At 34.7% G+C, this 19,814-nt stretch overlaps 1 protein-coding gene across 1 annotated transcript; it reads right to left on the bottom strand.

The window, feature by feature from the left end:
- Positions 1-6,913: 6,913 nt before the first annotated feature.
- Positions 6,914-9,502, bottom strand: LOC113779715 (subtilisin-like protease SBT1.4). Its single transcript, XM_027325411.1, has one exon. It carries the CDS (start codon positions 9,387-9,389, stop codon positions 7,113-7,115), a length of 2,277 nt encoding a protein of 758 aa, XP_027181212.1. The 5' UTR covers positions 9,390-9,502; the 3' UTR covers positions 6,914-7,112.
- Positions 9,503-19,814: the final 10,312 nt, after the last annotated feature.

Raw genomic sequence — 19,814 nt, 5'->3', positions numbered from 1 at the left:
CATTCCACTTTGATCTAGTTGTGAGCATACTGCCTGATGATTTCAATGATACAACATTCTGCCTATTTCGTTATTTTTGTGAATTTCGTGAACAATCAGACCAAATCAGGATAAATTAAGACTTTAGCATGAAAAATACATAAAATCAAATTTTGGGGTGCAAAGTGGAAGGCAGAGAGTTCAAGGGTTGAAAAGTGAAATATACTTACTGTGAGAACCCGTAAATTCCCTAATAATTTTCCTAGGGTTTTTCCCCTTTAATGGCATGTTTTCTGCATTTTCTGGCTTAGGAAAAATTTTCCTGGTGAATTTTATGAGTAGTTATAGTTTTTAGATGATTTTTCTTGTATTGGAGAGTTTTTGAAAAATTAAGGATATATAACGGACGTGGGACCCACTAGCGCGAAAAGTTCGGAAAAATTCTGCCAATTAGGGTAAGTTCCGGATACTGGTTGAAATTTATCGGGTGTTAAGAGATAAGTAGAGGATGAGATGTGATTGATGTGAGAGGAAACAAAAGGATAGGGATGCTTTTATGGAGTGACAAGTGTCACTTTGTGGTTGGTTACACTTGTTGGACACTATTCACCTTTTTGACTTTTCTTACCAATTGAATAAATATCTCAAAAATCACCAAAAATTCACTCTTGTCTTCTCCATTGTGGCCGGCCACCTTGAGCCAAGAAGAAAGAAAAACTCTTCGAGATTCTTGCTTCCATCTTGCTTGAGTGTAACCATCCAACCATTTGATCTTGTTTCTACTCCATAAAACCTTTCCATTTGGTGATAGTAAGTGGTTTGGTGAAGTGTTTGGGGAAGCTAAGGTGGCAAACAACTCTTCCTCTCTTGTTTACTAGGTAAGTGGTGATTGAACTTTCTCCTTCACTTAATGAAGCTTAATTTGTGCCTAGTGGTGGCTAAAGTGTTGAATTTTGTGGTTTATTTCTTACTTTTGGATGAATTGATGAAGTTTTCAATTTATTGGTGATTTTTTTGGTTTAATGTGATCATGATGTTGTGGTTATCTATGATGGTTGGAAATGATGGTTAATGACTCTAGTAGGTGTACATGATTGGTATTTGCAAGTAATTTTGGGTTTGGAAGGAAATGTGGAAAGTTAGGGTTTCATAACCCTCATTTCTGTCCGGTTTTGTATCTCATGGTTAGAGGCCGAATTGGCCTTGGCTTAAAACATGAAAGTTGTAGGTATTGATGTGTTAGAGGTGCCTGTAAAATTTCAGGTCGATCGGAGTAGTGTAGAATGAGAAAAGTCGAAATTACTAGTGTTGTTCTGGATTCATCCGAATGTAAGAACTGTGTCTGAAATTGGTTGTTTTGGCTGGAATTGCTTTGGATTTGGTTGTTGAGGTCTTCTGATGAAATGTAGCGTGATGTCCTAGCTACCATATGCCTTTGGAATTTCTGAATTTGGACCTGTATAGACTGAGTTGTACTGATTACAGCAGAATGTAGTTTGTGAACCTGTTATTGTGGTTCTGATTTAGTATCTTGCATATTTGACCTAGTAGTGCTAGGAATTGGACTGAGTGACCTTCTACATTGTTGTAGGCCTGTTTCTTAGCTTCGAAACGGTGGGTCTTACACCCTAATCCGATAACCGTAGTGTCTTTGGTGCTATTCCCGCAAAATGAGGTCAAACATTGTTTTTATCAGGGTTAAAGCTAATGCCATTTCCTGATTTTCTGGTTACCTATGATGCTTGTATATGCTTATGAAACCCTGTTGGGGTTGTGATTGGCATTGCTTTATGACTCGTTATCGAGTCTCATTGTACTTGTTTGCGTGTTTTAGGGTGTGACGGTGGTTCACGACGTACTTTTGACGACGGTGCATGAAACATCACCTACTTGATTGGTGAGTGTACTACTCACTTGAATGTTTACAATGTGGCTTTGCTATATGTGATTGTGATGCCTTGAAGGCTTATTTGGTCATTGGAATTGATTAAGGTGAGGGTGTACTTGACCGCCCTCACCCCTTTTGATACTGTTCATGACTGTTCACCGTTTCACTGTAATACTGAACTTGATGTACGAGATATTGAATTCCATTCATGGAAAACTGATTTGGTGTCGTTTGGGCGAGTATCCAACGGCCTTACTGTATTACTGAGCTCAACCCCGTTGGTAGTCAATTGAATCGAGCCGGCGAGGGTTTGGTCGTGAAAATTGACATGCCACGGGGACTGTACTTGGGAATCTTGTAGTAACGAGACTCTTGATTCCGGTATACTCGAGTATTACCAAAACTACTGTTTGGAGTGCGGGCCCGGTTGGGGTATGTTGGGTGGAAGGAATGGAAGTTAAGTGAGGTCTACGGTTGGTTACTCTTAAGCGTTGACGGAGGGTCAATGAGGTTGGATCAAGAATGAAAGCATGGAAATGGGCTCTTGAGAGCCGTCCGTATCCTTTTACCGATTTGTTTTGCTTCTTATTTGCATACTTGAAATGAACGGTTATGCTTATGTGATCTTAGCTGCTTATGTGGTAGTAGCTTACTGGGCGTAAACTCACTCCGTTCCATTTATTTTCCTTACAGGAAAATGATCACTTTTGGAAAGATCATACTTGTTGGTTGCCAAATTGAGCTCATGTACATGTATATTTTGAATAGCTCTTTGAATGAAACCCTAATGTGTATTGGGTTCATCTTCTTTTGATTGGCAAACCGAACATGTATATTCATGATGAATAGTTTTGGCATGGCCATTTGGTTGTAAATGTTGAATTTCAATGTACATATATGTTTGGTTGATGTTGGTTGGATTTCGGATCAATACGCATTTCAAACGGAAAAGGAAAAATTTTGGCGGGAATGAACAGGGCCAAATCCGGCCAGGAATCCGGCCAGAAACTGGCCGGATTGCCGGCCGGATTGCGTGGAGAAATTGGAAAAAAATTGGTTGCTCTCGGCCTAGTATTCGGCCGAGAATCCGGCCGGAAATCCGGCCAGATTCCGGCCGGATTTTGACGTGGCCGGTACTGTTCATCATCGGCTTCGATTTTCATTTTTTTATTTTGTGATTTTGACTTGTTTGCGCGCGTTGGTATGTTCCGGAACGTATTAGATCGACGTAAACTGATCCGTTAGTCCTGGCGAGACCTGGGCAGGCAGTCCGCTAACCCCTTTGGTTCGCCTTAGGGGAAGGTGGGACTGTCACACTTACAAAATTGATGGTGGAGTAACCAAGTGATTTAGGAGACTTATTTTTATACTACGATTTTTTTCTAGTTCTCTTCCATATAAAATTGTCAACACTTTACCTGTTTTTATTAACATATTTTGAGGTTATTTGGTATTTAGTAATCATGCATATGGAAATTTGGACATATCTCCAGCCTCCTTCATTCAATTATCACATCTCACATTTCTTTTCTTTTTTTTTTTAAATATTAGACTAATTCAAATTTTTATTTTCTGCTAGAATTTAGCTGGTACTATTTTGTAATTATGCAATTTGACAAAAAGAGATAAAAAAAGTCAATAAATAAATTTAGAAAAGGAAAAAACAATTGTTAGGGTACTATGTTAGAATGTGCTAAGTTTGAAGGCAGGAAGTTGCGGTTGACTTTTACACTGAAATCATTGACCTAAAATGTTGAAAGTAAGTTATAGTCCATTCAAACTAAATGTCTAACATTTTTGTCGAAGTCTAAATTGACCTTTCTTTCCGACAAAACTTTTTTTTTTTTGAGCTCTTTCTGGCAAAGCCTTTTCTGCAGAAAAAAGACAAGAACAGGTAAAAATGTCAAGTAAATAAATTTCAACAAATCTTTAGTAGATCTAGTTATCTATAGTGCAAAATTGAATCCCATAAGAACATCGATCAAGTAAAGGCTTCTAAATTGATCAAGTAAGGGTTAAATAATACATAGTTTTCTATTCCCTTTTTAGTTGTTAAGGTAGTTATGAATAATTATATAATTGGCAGATTTTACAATTTACAATCTACTTTGAAATAAGAAAATTAAGAAATGTAATTCATGAAAGAAGTAGAATCCCAATACCAAGAGATTGTCCAATTATGTTAAATTTATGTCATCCTCATGTATGTGATCATGAAAGGTTTCCAACAAGCATTTTCTCCCAATGTGTTTTGTTAAATTTTTATTTTTTAATTTTAAATTTTGTGCTCTAAGGTTATACAATAAGCACGTGTACCAAAGGGATGAATCTGTTATTATTACTCTAAATTACCAATCAAAACATGTATCACATACAATTTCGTGAAAAAGATTTACCTTTTGTGGAAAAAAAAAATCTTTTGGGCTCGCCGCATATTGTGTGTTCTTAAAAGGGCAAAATAAAAGAACCCAATTTCTTATTAGGTAACGTTAGTCAGTCACTCTAAAGTTGACTGTGTTTTTAGATTATAAAAAAGGGGGGGGGGGGGGGGGGGGGGGGGGGGGGGGGGGCGGGGGTTTGCTAAGGATGTCTTTTGGGCACTCACTAACACAACAAAAATTCACCTAACCTACCATGTATATATATACATACTAATAGTTATTACCTTCCCTTGCATTTCTGTATTTTTCCTACTTACTCTTATCTGCACTCCTTTGTATTTATTTACTTTTCCTAATTAATCTTATATTTCTAAAAATATGACACTTGAAATATATCTTTACGCGTATTGCACCTGTTGGACAGACCCTATAAATAAAGTAGCTAAGCTTCTAGATTGTTCAACGTTTGATTTACCGAAAATTTAGAAAGCATGATCATCATAATCTTTTTCTTTCTTTTTTGGTTACCTCCCACCCATCCTCACAACGCTTTCCACCTCCAACTGTTAGACTCAGATTCGAAACCCTGAACTTGATAATGAGGAGAATTATAAGAGTCCTCCCCTAGACATGATCATCATAATTTATTTGACTATACACTTAATATTAGGGCTGCCAATAGTTAGGATTTGGACCTAGACCCAACTCGGATTCGTTAATTTTTTTCGAGTATAGGTTGAGAAATAATCCTGTTACCAAAACCCGGGCCTGTACCCAATTACTCTAACAAAAAAACGGGTTGGATACAGAATATAGGATTCCAATCCGTATCCTTCCTGTACTTGTTTAATAATTAAAAAATATAAATACTTCTAAATACAATAATAATTCTTTTACAATAAATACGTCTGTGTAAGCCAATTCATATCATAGAGAACTGCTTGAGGTGTTGTTAAATTGATGCATTGTCATTCTTGATGGCTCTATAACCTAATTCATACACAAATTTTGTCGGGCCTTATTTTTTTCTGGGTAGATCCGGACTCGACTTAGGACCCGTTGGACCCTATTCCAAGACTGTAAGCACAAAACCCATTGGATAGATGGGTCGGGTCTAGAATTGGTACATTATAACGGATCCAAATCTGAAATTTTAAATTTTGGCCTGTACCTGACGAGTTGATAGAACTACTTAATATCTTCTAAAAGAAAATAAATATTATGTAAAAGAAAAACTTTAATGCACTAGTATATTTCATAAAATTCTTTCTTAAGTGATCTAAATTATCTCAAAAATAATTAAGTGATCTAAATTATACGCATATGGATTCCGCTTGAATTCACAAGTATATAATTGCTTGTGGTTCTTTCTTAATTTAAAATGATATAAAAGTCTAGCATGAATCTTCTTCAAAAGTCAGACGTCATCTCTGAAATTGTTGACTCCCCCTGTGATCCTCACACTAAACTTCTGATATTTACTAGGATGCATGCAAACAATGGACTTAAACATCAGTAATTCTTAACTGTAAAAACCTTTATGCACATTCTATATTTTTTAATGTCTTATCTTTTTGTAATTGACGTACACGAATTTTGGAGAAACCACCAAAGGATGAGTAACTTCTTACAGCTAATGAAACCTAGATGCAGCAATCTGAACAAGATTCTGTCAAATAAAAGGAAAAAAAAAAAAGATGGAGCGAGGCATAGGTATGCTGCTTCATTTATTCGTTTGTTTTTTGGGACAGCAAATGTTACCTAATTATTAGATTTGACATGAAAAGAAGGCCAATATTTGGTGTTTTCTCATACACCCGCCTGGTTCTGGTTCTGGTTCTGGTTTGATCAGCAAGGCAACCGGATGAGTAATGTATACGAGAAAGGGGAAGTTAGAAAGTCCATTTGATACCATAATCGAAGGAATTGGGATTAATAAATTCCAAAGAAATCTTGAAATGGCAGATGATTGTTTGTTTCATGTACTGTGGGGAGCATTGTTGGCATTGGAGCCATATGAAACTATCAATCCTTGGAAGAATTTCCATCGGTTCTTGAATAACATTTAAAGCCATATGAAACTAGACAAGAATCCCAATGAAATGAACTCAAGCTGGTGGCCCAGAAACTAACGTATCGTCATATCCTATCATGTTAGTTAAACAAATTCATTATTAACAGTGTGTTTTAATGTATGGTTAAAAATAAAAAAGCCCCTCTGTGGTAAAGTTATTTTACAGAAAAGGTCCATGTGATTTCAAATCATACACGTCGGTACCTTATGATTTAAAATAAGGTGAAAAATCGACGGAAATCGTTAAATTTAACGTGTTTGATGTAAACGCGCTGGACCTGTGAGTCGTTCTTCCAAAAAACAATTTTTTAAGACAAATTTTGACCTAATATACCTATTTTGCCCCTCAGATCTTCATAAAATTGCCGTGACTCTTCTTCAACTTCGCCCCAAACTTGCGGAAATCAACTATTTTTGCTTATATTATTAGTAAATGAAATTCACAAATCTTTTCAGCTATTTTTTTTGCTTATATTATTAAGGTATTTCTATCATTTCATTCATAACATTTTTTTTTAACGATTTCGGTCAATAGTTCAAATTACTTTAAATCATGAGGTACTGATACATATGATTTGAAACACAAGAGACTTTTCTATAGAATAACTATATCACCGGAATTTTTGTTTTTTACCCTTTAATGTGAATTTAGTAGGCCTCGTAGGGTGCCCGAGGTGCTTACAGTCACTAATAACGAAAAGGTAACTTCAGAAAACAAGTCCGGCGAGATTTCTAACTTGACTTAGATGGTATAGATTCCACCTAGGTTACTGAGTTTTGCCACAACCTTTTACATAGAATTTAGAATCACTGAAATTGGACTCCTAACAGAGTGCTTGTCTGAATTCCACGTAAGAAGTCCTTGAGAATAGCCAGCACTACCAGAATTTGCCAATCGGGCGAATGTAACTGTGTACGTGATTCTCTGGTTCAACCCTGAGAAGTTGAGCGTGCTTGGTTCCACAGTCACGTCTACACCAGCTGGTGGGGCCATATGGACTGTGTAAGATGAATTAGCCTCGCCAACATTGGTCACTGTCCTTGTATATCTCACCAAATTTGATCCCAGAATGATTGAAAAAGAAGGATAATTTAGTTGTGCTTCCGGGATACTTGATTCCGCTGAGCAACTCACTGGACGTTGCAGAATGAGCCTAACAGCCATGTCATTGTTATATAGCCCGCATAAATACGGTATGTAGTCATTAGGTTCAATGTCGTAGACTAGTCCTGGATTGTTTGCCGCCGATGGGTTCACATGGCCTGCGCCAGTGGCGAAGACATTCGCAGGTTGGAGCGTCTGATCCTCAATAGGCTGGGTTTCAAGGTTCAGGCTATCAGCCGTTGTCACAATTGCAGATTTAATGGCAGCAGGAGACCAATCAGGGTGTGCACTCTTGAGCAAAGCTGCCACACCGCTAAGATGAGGACAGGACATTGAAGTGCCAGAGATTATGTTGAACGTGGCTTTTGTATTTGTGTTGTTATCCACAGATTTATGCCATGCTGCAAGGATGTTTACTCCAGGACCTATGATGTCTGGTTTGAGAATGCCAGGGCTTGCCTGATTTGGACCTCTAGAAGAAAATGAAGCAACCACTGGAGCATGAAAATCTCCAATGGCGGTTCCGTTGAAGAATATTGTTGCTGTGGGCGAGTTTGTAGAGCTCGTGTAAGTCATTATCTTGACTGCATCAGCATAACTCACATCTGTTGCAGGTAGAACATGAGCGTCGGCTGATGTTGTATAGCCCTCATGCTCCTGGTTCATGATGATCATTGCAGCACCACCAGCAGCCTTCACAATTCGCCCTTTGGTAATTGCTGATATCTTACCTGTCTGACATAACACTACTTTTCCTTTGACATCAACGCTGTTTAATGATTCGGAGCTACAGTATGCAGCCTCAGATCCAGGATAAACTAGAGGTAACAAGGTTGAAGGGAAGTCCACAGGCTGGAAAGCTGATTCTCCCTCTAAAACCTCATGATTTCCAAGCAAAGCACTGGCCCTTATCTTTCTGTCTATGGTGCTTGCACCAACAGTGAGAACCCACGGGGCCTCGTTAGTCAGAGACTCAGTCGAAGGACCATTATTTCCAGCAGAGCAACTAACGAAGATGCCTTTCTCCATTGCACGGTATGCACCAATAGCAATATTATCAGCGTAGAAAGGTATAGATTTGTTACCAAGGGAAAGGGACATCACATCTACTCCGTCTGTAATAGCAGCATCCATTGCGGCCAAAATGTCGCACTCATTGCATTTTCCATCAGTACGACATACTTTATAAATTGCCAAGTGAGCAAGAGGAGCTACGCCAACAGCAGTCCCATTAGCATTTCCATAGACATTGGCACCTTTGACATAGTTTCCCGCAGCAGTGCTTGCAGTATGAGTACCATGGCCGTTCTCATCCAGTGGTGTGCCGTTTCCAACGCTGAAATGTCTTGCTCCAATAAGTTTATTGTTACATTGGGATGCAAAGCTGAATTCACACTTTCCCTTCCATTTAGCAGGTGGTGGAGGCATTCCTTCATCGCTGAATGATGGATGGTCCGGAGTGATTCCAGTGTCTATGACTCCAATGATCACACCTTTGCCGTAATTGGATTCTTCCCAGAATCCCATATTCTGTTGTAACCCAAGAAAAGCAGGAGAATGAGTCGTGTGTAGAGACAATTGTTGTTGGGGCTGCGCAGATATGAAGCCTTTCTTCTTCTCCATTTGTTTCACTTCTCCCTCAGATAATCTCGCAGCAAATCCTGTGAACACATTGTAGTAGGAATAAACAAGCCGGGACGGCAAGCCCTCATCATTTGAGCTTGCTGTGGTCGTTGATAGAAAAGAAGAATACCAGCTTTCTAAGTCTTCTGATGAGTCTCTAACTATTTCAGCATCAGGTGCCTCAACATGAACAATATACGTTTCTAAGCTGCTCCTTGGAGGCAAATCACTGGCAATCGTTGCTAAAAAATGGAAGCTGAACGTCCAAATGAGAGTGGAAATAGCCATCAAAGCTATCTTGAAAAAGGACTGATTGAAGCTTCTGCTTTCTAATTTCATTTTTTAGTTAACTGTAAGTAATCTGTCTGAGCCCCCAAAATGGAGCAAATAACTGTGCAGCTTGGTTTTGTATTTCAGCTATTGTAGAAAGCTAAGATACGCTAAAGTGGAGCTGCAACTGATACTAAATTTCCGTCTTGAGTAAGTAGGATTTATAGTGCTGCAATTATGCAATTTTTAAGAAATATCATATTCGTCGTTGGTCGTTGGATGATAAGCTGCCTTCCCTGAGAAAAAAAACAGATCATTAAATGCTCCATGAGCGAAGTAGTTGATTGCCAAACTTTTAAGGGGCATGCATGCTATCCTTTTCGGCCATTGCCAGTAATAAGGAGAAGTACGTAGTCACGGAAGACTTTCTTGTCTATTTAGCTGGCTTAATAGATATACTTAATTGTTCTTATAAAATTGTTCTTTAGCTGTAAAATTTTTTGGCTAACAAACCTTTTATAGAGGATATATTAAAGTACTTTGTATCAATTGATCTTGGAAAAAGAAACTGTACCGTCATAAGAAACAACAAAATTCAATGCCATCGTTTAATATAAAAGGTACAATACTAGGAAATTAATTCTCATTGACCAACTTAGAGAAAATGTACCTCTAAAATTAGGAAATATCTCAATGATTCTAGTTTCACTTTTCACAAGCCAAAAACGTTAAAAGAAATAATATAAACATAATTATTACTCACATTTTTCCTAAAAAAAATGCAGCGTTGAGAAATTGGTTTATACAACTAAATAACAAAATTAAATAGTGAAAACATACTACATTGGCCGAGGAGGCCTTAGTCTAATGGCTAAAATTAAGGGTCCAAAACTTAGAGATTCTAGATTTAAATCTCCCTTCCTCCTCCCCGTTTTATTAGATCTTACCCTTCCCTTGCTAAAAAAAATTTAAAATAAAGGTATTACATTGAAGAAAAATTTTTGCACTAACCAACCTAGTAATTTTAATTATAATTGTAAAATAAGGGAGTGTTTCATTGTTTCAAAAGTTTTTCACTAACCATCCGTCTTAAAAAGAGAACTATAATATTCCATACTAAATTTTTTTAGTAAAGTAAAATGTACCATTAAAAAAAAGAACTTTTGAACGGGAAAATAGAGTTTTTAGACACAAGTCTAATGATTTTTCTATTGATGATAGTGATAATATCGATAGTAAACAAATCATGCTATCATTTAATATGGAATGTTGACATTGAAAAAAAAAAGACTTATCAGTGGCAACTCAGAAATTCAAAATAATTGTAATAGTAAAAGTTGGTTTCTGAAGAGCCTTCATAGTGGCAAAAATTCCTTCGATTTATAGGTTCAAATAATTAAAGCCGTCAATCTGGAGTAGAAAAAGATTTTTTTTTTCCAATTGTTGTCCTTTCATATTAAATTACAGAACTATTTTGTGATTTAGCAACACAAAGTAGCTTCGTGGCAGTAGATTATTTTATCAAAGGAATGATAAGAATTATTCTTATAGTAACAGAGACATATAATATTTAAAAAAAATAAACAAATTGAATTGAAGTTGTTATGCAGTTACGTTATAATGAAAGAAAGCTCACTAAATCTTAATTTCTCTGTTTAGTTTGTTAGAGAGAGAGAGAGAGAGAAGTTTGAATGGAATAATTGATAATTGTTACTGGGTTTAGGAAAATGATAAAGTAATCTGGGTTTAGGAGTGCATTGAGGGAATTTGAGATGAGGTATACTGTGAAGGATCCTAGACTGTACAGAAATATGGATCAACTTTTTATCTACTAAAACTGTAGTGATTTTTTTATACTAGCAATTTTTAATATATGCTACGTGTCTATGATTTGAAATTCAAATTTGAATTTATATATGTGATATAATTTAAATTTGAATTCATATTATTTGACATAATTTAAATCTATTAGTGTAAAAAAAATTATACACTAACAACGTATAAAAAAATTATCCCAGAAATATTAGAGAAACTTATTGGCAAGTTTTTTCTTTTTTTTTATTAAATGGTTTTCGGGTGAATCAAGAAATATTAGGGAAAGCTAACACACGCTATAAGTGGAGCTGCATACTGAATTTCCGTATTGCGTGAGTAGGACTTTATAGTGCTGCAATGACGCAATTTTTAAGAAATATCACATTCGTCATTGGTCCTTGGATAATTAACTAACTGCTCCTCGAAAAACAGATCATTAAACGCTCCGTGAGTGAGGTAATATCAAATTCGTCACAAATAAGTGGGGCTGAAAAGGATACCTCACTCACGCTACTGAAAAGGATATCTGAATTAAACGCTCCGTCGTGGCTGAAAAGGATACTGAATTAAACGCTCCGTCGTGAGTGAAAAGGATACTGAAAAGGATAGCCTCGAAAAACAGATCACTAACTGCTCTATTGCTCTCACGCTACCATTCGTTTTCCTTTTGCTAATCGTGAGCAATAGCCGGGTAATGATCGATCATCTGTCACAATGTTGTAGTACTCACAACTATTACGGTGCGTTTATTGCGCAGAAAAGGAAAGGGATTGCCGACGCCCTTTGTCTTTGAGCTTGGAGACTAGTGTTTCTTGTGCTTATTCAGTACCCGCGAGACTTGTCTAATCTACCATCAATTACTGAAATGCCGTCTACAAAAGCATTGATTTCTTGACCCTGTCAACAGCCAACCTGTAGATGTTGGAAAAGTCAATGGCAAATGAATTTTTCGGTTACTTATGTAAAATTTTACTGTAATTTATTATAAAAATTATGAAACAACTTTTGAGATGTATAAAATTCTCCTTTGTTTTTCTCTTTTTCTTTTTCTTTTTTTTTTCCCTTTTCTTCCCTCTCCTCTTCTTCTCCCACCCGATTGCTCTTCCTCATCCCTCCCTCCCCATTGTCGCCGCTAACAATGCTATTTTTTTCCTCTCTCTCTCTCTCTCTCTCATCCTTTCCCTCGCGTGATTTAGTTGGGTGACCAGATCATGCAAGGCGGAAGGGAGGGTGGCGGGGCAGTAGAGGGGGGGAGAGGGGAGGAGGAGTGAGAGAGTTTGAGAAAAGAAAAGAAAAAAGGAGGCACCGATCAACGGCGGGGGTGGTGGTTAGTTGAGGTGGAGGGAGAAAATAAAAAGAAAATAAAGGAGAGGAGTGTTTTGAAATTATTATAATTAAAATTGTTAAAAAAAATTTAGGAAGAAAAATTTTGGCAAAAACTTATTTACCAAACAGGGCTGTCATTTGATGGGAAAATGGTTACTTCAAAGAAGTTTTTTTTTTTTTTTTTGCAGCGTTACTTCAAAGAAGTTAACTTGCAGTTCCTGAATCATTTCGTAGACTACGTGAAGGATTCTATGAAATTGGTTGTGTGTACTTGAAATAATTGATTTATGATGGGAAATGCACTCGAAGATTATCCTATTGAGCTTCACTAACTCTTTTTTCCCTTTTTTTTGGACAAAAATGCACTGCCATCATTGTGTTCGGTCTCTCCTATCTCACATCCTTCTTTCTCTAAGGATTAAGGGGCTCTATAACTATCAATGGCGATTGTACACTGCAATGTATTCCTTCCAAAAAAAACAGAAAAAGAAAAAAAAAAGACTGCAATGTATGTATTAGTACAACAAATATATATACTAGAACAATGATTATGGTGTATGGTGAGTCTTGGTGTTTTGGAGTGTAAGCACAATATTGTCTTAATTTTTGTACTTCCCACTTTGCCCTCCTTATTTTATTATGTAATTTATTATTATTATTATTATTTTTAAGAAAGAGATACAATGAGTTTGGGACAAAAGCAGGAGAACACCCTACAAACATACTACTGTCGTATATGGCGCAACTGGACATAAGGGGTTTGGAGTCTGTCCAAATGAAGGGCGGACTGGACCCTAGACGGCAGGGACACTTCAGAAGAGAAAACAGCATCTGATGGGAGGTTCAACGAAGCCAGAGCATCTGCCACTGAGTTTGCCTCTCGAAAAATATGGGCTACAGACGCTCCCAAGTCCGCCACCACTGCTTTTATATGCCGAATAGAGTTACATAATGGCCAATGCGAGGAAGCATTAGAGGAGACCATACCAACCAGCACACTGGAATCCACCTCCGTCACACAGTTCTGAAACTTCCTTTCTTGACAAATCAGCAAACCTTCCAACAAATATTATGTAATTTATTATGTTTTCATTTATAGTGGCAATTATCAATATAAGACCACATTCCATCATATTTATATTACAACGGTAATACATATGAAAAACTTCCTAACCAAAACTCTTCACCTACTCATGGTTAGTCAATAATATTAAAATTATTGAAACAGGTTTATATTTACTAATGTCAGGAAAATACACATCAAAATAAAAGAATAAAAATTACTAATCATATTAAAAGAAAAGGAAAAAAAATAAAAACTATAAACAAGAATAAAAGAAAAGAATAAAAAAGGATAAACTCGTCACCTTTGCTAACAAAATTCTAATTAGTCTATAAAATCAACAACAAACTAGGAATAATTATGGTGCAATATTTACATCCCAAAATTAACAAACATAGCACTTAAAAGAATAGAAAAAGTTCATGTTCAAAGAATCCATATCTACTTAATTAAATAATGGATTAATCTTATATACATTATTAGTGTATACACTATCACCATTAGATGTATGCTACATGTGCAAAATTTGAATTTGAAATCCAAAATTTTCTCATGTGTTATTCATCCAATCGTGATAGTGTATATAAAATTTACTCTTAAATAATAGGGCGTCTCATTTCATTTTGAACAATTATGACTAGCAAATTCAACTCATATAACATGTAAAATTGGCATAGTAAAGTATGAGAACAAAATCAATACAAAAACTTAAGTTTTATTTGGTATGAAAATTTAGGTCACTCAAATTTTTGAAAAAAAAAAAACTGGTCCTACATTAGAGTTATAAATAATAAACCTATTATAATTATACTGATAAAATTTTTTAAGAAAAAAGTACAAGAGGTAATCATAATTTATTGAAATTATGTCAAAACATTGAGTATTTTGGTCAAATCTCATCTTTTCAATTGTTAAAATTAAATGATTTCATTGGAATTTCCTTCATTGACGTTAATTCAACAAAGACATATCTAAACTTTGACTGGAAAATGATTTTATCAGGAGATTGAAGTTAAGAGATGAATGCACACCATAAAAAGTATCCTAGAATGATAGAAATAAAATAAGCCAATTTATTTACTCTAATGCCTTTTTTGAAATTGAAACTATTGTTGAAATATTTATTTTACAGATATTTATAAGCTCTGTTGGCTGCTCCAGCTTTTAATGTCTAGAAGTATGGTCCTTGCTTAATAATATTGTCTTGTTTGTAACAAATAATATTGTTTTGTTTGTAACAAATCATAATATTATGATTTTATGTAATGACATTATGTGTACCAATATTATCTGAAAAGCTCAAAAACTATTTTGACAAATATTAGATTCATGGTTTCAATGGAAATGATATTTTCAAAAAATCACTTTCAAAGAAAGAAAAATAAATTTTATGATGTTAACAATTAGCATTTGTCAAAATATTTTAATACCAACAAAATAAAATTTTTGAGACAATATAATCACATGCAAAGCTCGTAAAGTATTACTAGTAAAATTAAAAGCAAAGCAAAATTTCTCTCTTATTAAAACTTGTGCTAAAAAATTTGTTATGTTTTTACTTGTTATTTTAATATCTACTTTTAATGCTTTTTACATTTACATTTATTGTGCTAGTATTTAGGCTGTACCATATAATTGTCATCCTTTGTTTGGTGTCTTTGTTTGCATTATCATCATTCATTCGTCAAAATCATTCAAGGACGGACGACAAATTTTGTGTGACAGTCATATCAGCGCTCTTCCAAATTTTGATAGGACTACTTTACTGAGGGCCTCACACTTACTCAGAATTTGAGTTGATTTGTTGTATCAAAGAAGATATGATAGAAGAGATGCATGCTAAATTTGATCATAAAGAGGAGTTTGCCTCATTGCTTTCACAAGTAGGTAGTTTTTTTTTTTTTTTTTTTTTTTTCCGGCTTCAAGATTGACTTGATCAAAGTAGATTTTTTGCAGCCTAGCTTTCAACGGGAAGTGCTATTAGAGGCTGTTGATCAAGAGCATTCAGCTCATTTTTTATCGCTGAATTGGCCGATTAATTATCCACTTGTATAACCTCTGAAATGGTTTTCAATTGTAGCGTTGGATTATGGAACCTCATTGTCCACTGGTATAACCTCAAAGTATTCACTAAATGCAATTACAATATAGGACATGCATAAAGAAGCCGATTTGCTTAGTCTTAGCCCCCGTTTAACTTGTGGTCTTCTAATACAAGTACTTTTAACAAAAGTATTTTTAAATTATCAAAAATTGAGCTCTTTAAATCATAGAAAATTAGTTGTCAAGTATCTTAGAAGCACTAAAAAGAACCTAAAGGTGCTTTTTTCTGTAAATGCACCGCAACCCATGGGAATTCAACCATTTATAACACGCATCTAATAGGGATGAGGCTGGAACGAATGCTAATGATCAAGAAAAATTCAACCATTTATAACACGCATCTAATAGGGATGAGGCTGGAATGAATGCTAATGATCAAGAAAACAGCAATTAAAAAAAAGAGAGAGAGAGAAAAAAAAAGTGATGCATGGACCAATTGACTAAACTACTCAACAGTGCATAAGATGTATAAATGCATAATATAATAGACTAATAGTGCAAATCAAGGCAATATCATGACTTATATAATCAAAATGTAATACCTGAAATTCCCAATACTATAATTTCAATTGGTGCTAAAATGATGACTGTTACACTGATTGATGATCATTATATTTAGGCATAATTTCAGAAACCTCCCTTAGGCTTTTTGACTATTTCACTAGCCTTCTTTCAGATTTTGAAAATTATATTAACTTTTTTTGGGATTTATTATCTTGCAACATCTAGGTCCAACCAACAATTAAAAATAACATAAGGAGAGAGAAGGTAATATGATTTCACCATTGCCCCTTATCCACTAAATTGTTTAATTAATCTAATACTAACCTAAACATTTAAAAAAACACTATAATTTGTTTTTTATCATCAGGGTTTAAATTATATATGGTATAAAAAATAGTATATTATTCTATATATTTTTGTAAAATCTAAATTACTCTTTTCAGTTATAAACCCATTGTCAAATACGATCAACAACAAATAATTAAAAATTTTTGCAACCAAAATATTACAAGAAGCGAATTTTAATAATATAAAAATCTCGGCAACTAACTTTATTATGTTGAAAAGAATATTTGTGATCTTAAAATTTGTTCTCTGTAATATTTTAGTTGCAATTTTTTGATTATTTGTTAGTGATTGTGTTTGACAATGAGTATATAATTGAAAAGAGTAATTTAGATCTTGTATAAGTGAAAAATATGAAATGATATACTATTTTTTAATATTATATATGATTTAATCTCTAATGATAAACAACAAATTTTAGTGTTTTCTTTAATATGTGAGTTGGTATTAAATTAATTAAATAATATAGTAGATGAGGAAAAATGATGAAATCATGCTATTTCTCTCTCCTAATATTACTTTTTAATTATTGGTTGGATCTAAATGTTGCAAGATAATTAATCTCAAAAGAAGTTAGTGTAATTTTTAAAACTCGAAATGAATCCAGTGAAATAGTGAGAAACCTTAGGAGAGGTCCTAAGATCTCTGAAGTTATCCCTTATATTTATGCAAAGCAAAGGTCAAACCAGCTCTATGGGCATGCCATTATTAATTTTTCCTTCACCTCCGGCTAGAAATGATATACCCTACTTTATTGGCGCCTAGCAGAGAGGTATTTCGACAAAATAGACGATCCTAAATTAAATCTGGGGTAAAGAATCAACCCTGGGTTCAGCCGAAGACTTTAAAGAATTAGAGAAAATAGACATCGTAGTAAACCAGTAGACACTTCAGAGAGATAACAATAATCACTTATAGCGGCAGTAATTTAAACAAAGCAAAGAAAGATTAGAGATATCGAACTATCGAACCATTGTATATAAAAGAGTCCCGTACATGACCAGAGATTATCATCGAAACCATACTTCAATTGAAAGAGATAAAGAAAATAAGAGAAGAAGACCATTAAAGTGAAGAAACTAAGGAAAGAGCTGGTTGGGGGTTTTTGGGGGGGGGGGGGGGGATGGTAGGGGGTTCTCCATGTCCTTAGCAGTGGGGAGGAATTGAGTTCTGCAATGTAGTCGGTGTGCGATTAATTAGTAATTACATCAGCAGCATTCGAAGGGATACAAGATGAGGGTAGATAGGACCAATAAGTGTAAGATAGTCAAATGACAAACAAAATGGAAGGCAATATGGATAAAAGACAGAATACCAAAAATTTTTTTTTTGAGGGTACAAAATACCAAATGTTAAATCCAACAAACTTATCAGAAAAAAGAACCCTACAAGCTAAGCCTTCAGCCCAAAATTCCCAAAAACCTCACCTACTCATGGTGTACGTAGGGGACCATAAGCACTATGCCTAACTCCTACTCCCCCTGTCCAATGGAATAATTTAAATAGACTTTCTCGGAAAATGAACTCGAGGAAAGTAGAGTGTGTCAAGTGGGCAAATACACCCATAGTGACACGGAGGGATGGATATCTCGCATATGAAAATTAGCAGTTTGCCCTGTTAGTCCTCTAGGACCCAAATAATTCAATTTTCTCCCATGAACTATTTGTGTCAACGGATTGGTTCCATCCAAAACTTGAGATAATGGGTGTAAACAAAAAAAAAAAAAAAAGACTCATAAATAGTTGCTCATGGAGTTGAAGATACCAAATTTTGAGGGGTCGGTATCAATTTATGTTGAATTGCATGATATAGAACCAAATTGTAGTTTAACATAAAGAAGGAAAAATAATCAAACTCAAACCCATTTCAAAGTTCAACCTTTCTTTTATTAATCACAGCATCTAAAAGCATGCGGACTATGGTTCTATGACTTATGCTGGAATACTTCACCTGATGGGAAGATATATTAAAAAAAAATACGGCCAATTAGATCTTTAAAAGGGGAAAACAAGGGCGAATTTCTCAGAATATTGCTAAAATTAAAAATCGTCGCAAAATTGGTGTTGTTTGATGGAGGGTTCTTAATTAGGGGTTGCCGCAACTCCAATGTGAGGCTTCAAATAAAAATAATTTTTATTTTCATTTATTTTGGGTTGCTTTAGTTTCCCTTTTTCTTTTTTAAATTCCTTCAAACCATCGCCGCTCATTTGATTAGCGGCGAAGGTTTTTTTTAAAAATTTTTTTTTGCATCGCCGCTCATCTCATTTGATTAGCGGCAAAGGTTTTTTTTTTTTTTTTTAATTTTTTTTTGCATCGCCGCTCACGAGATGAGTAGCGATGCAAAATCTTGTGGTATATATTTCTTTTTTTTTTTAGGTATATATTTCATTTGCCAAAGAGGCCAAACAAAAGAAAGTGCAAATTCAAGAACAGGATTTCCAAGGTGACATCAAACACTTGCAAGTTAAACGCAAGTCATGCTGTCCCGCACGATGATGTGAAAAAATAAATGTTATATCTAGTTAATCATAAATTTGATCAGCTTATGTACCAGACAATTATAGTTAAGTGGACAGATAAACAAGAAAAATTTGCTCTATACATACGACATTTTTTTTGCAAAGATTTTTCAATTGCATATAATGTGTTGTTAGTTACCTTATGACTGTATTTTTATCTTTTATATCTCACATCAGAAAAAGTGTCACCTTTATGACTGTATTTTTATTTTTCATATATCACATCAGAAAAAAGTATTACATATTAATTTTAAAAAAGGGTTTCTGAATAATCTTTTATCCAAATTACAAAACCATTTATCGGTATATAAAACAGTAGATTTTTCAAAAGATTTCCAAGTTATGACAAATTCTGCATTTAACAATGCGGATTTCTTTTCATATTTCTTTATTTTTTTAATCATGAAGAATTTTTTGACTAAGTTAAATTTTCATATTAATTTTTTTTTTGCATCGCCGCTCATGAGATGAGTGGCGATACCTTTTTTCTCCTTATTCTTTTTTCTTTTTTTAATAAAACATAACTCTTTTTTTAATAAGGAGAAAAAGAGTTACGTTTTATTAAAAAAAGAATAAGGAGAAAAAAAGGTATCGCCGCTCATGAGCAAAAAAAAAATTTTAATATGAAAATTTAACTTAGTCAAAAGATTCTTCATGATTAAAAAAATAAATAAATTTGAAAAGAAATCTGCATTGTTAAATGCAGAATTTGTCATAACTTGGAAATCTTTTGAAAAATCTACTATTTTATATACCGATAAATGGGTTTTGTAATTTGGATAAAAGATTATTCAGAAACCCTTTTTTGAAATTAATAT

The sequence above is a fragment of the Coffea eugenioides genome, chromosome 8 (assembly GCF_003713205.1).
Source record: "Coffea eugenioides isolate CCC68of chromosome 8, Ceug_1.0, whole genome shotgun sequence".
In the NCBI taxonomy this organism is placed as follows: domain Eukaryota; kingdom Viridiplantae; phylum Streptophyta; class Magnoliopsida; order Gentianales; family Rubiaceae; genus Coffea; species Coffea eugenioides.
The sequence above is the reverse complement of the archived record's forward strand: the minus strand, read 5'-3'. Positions and strand labels throughout refer to the sequence as shown.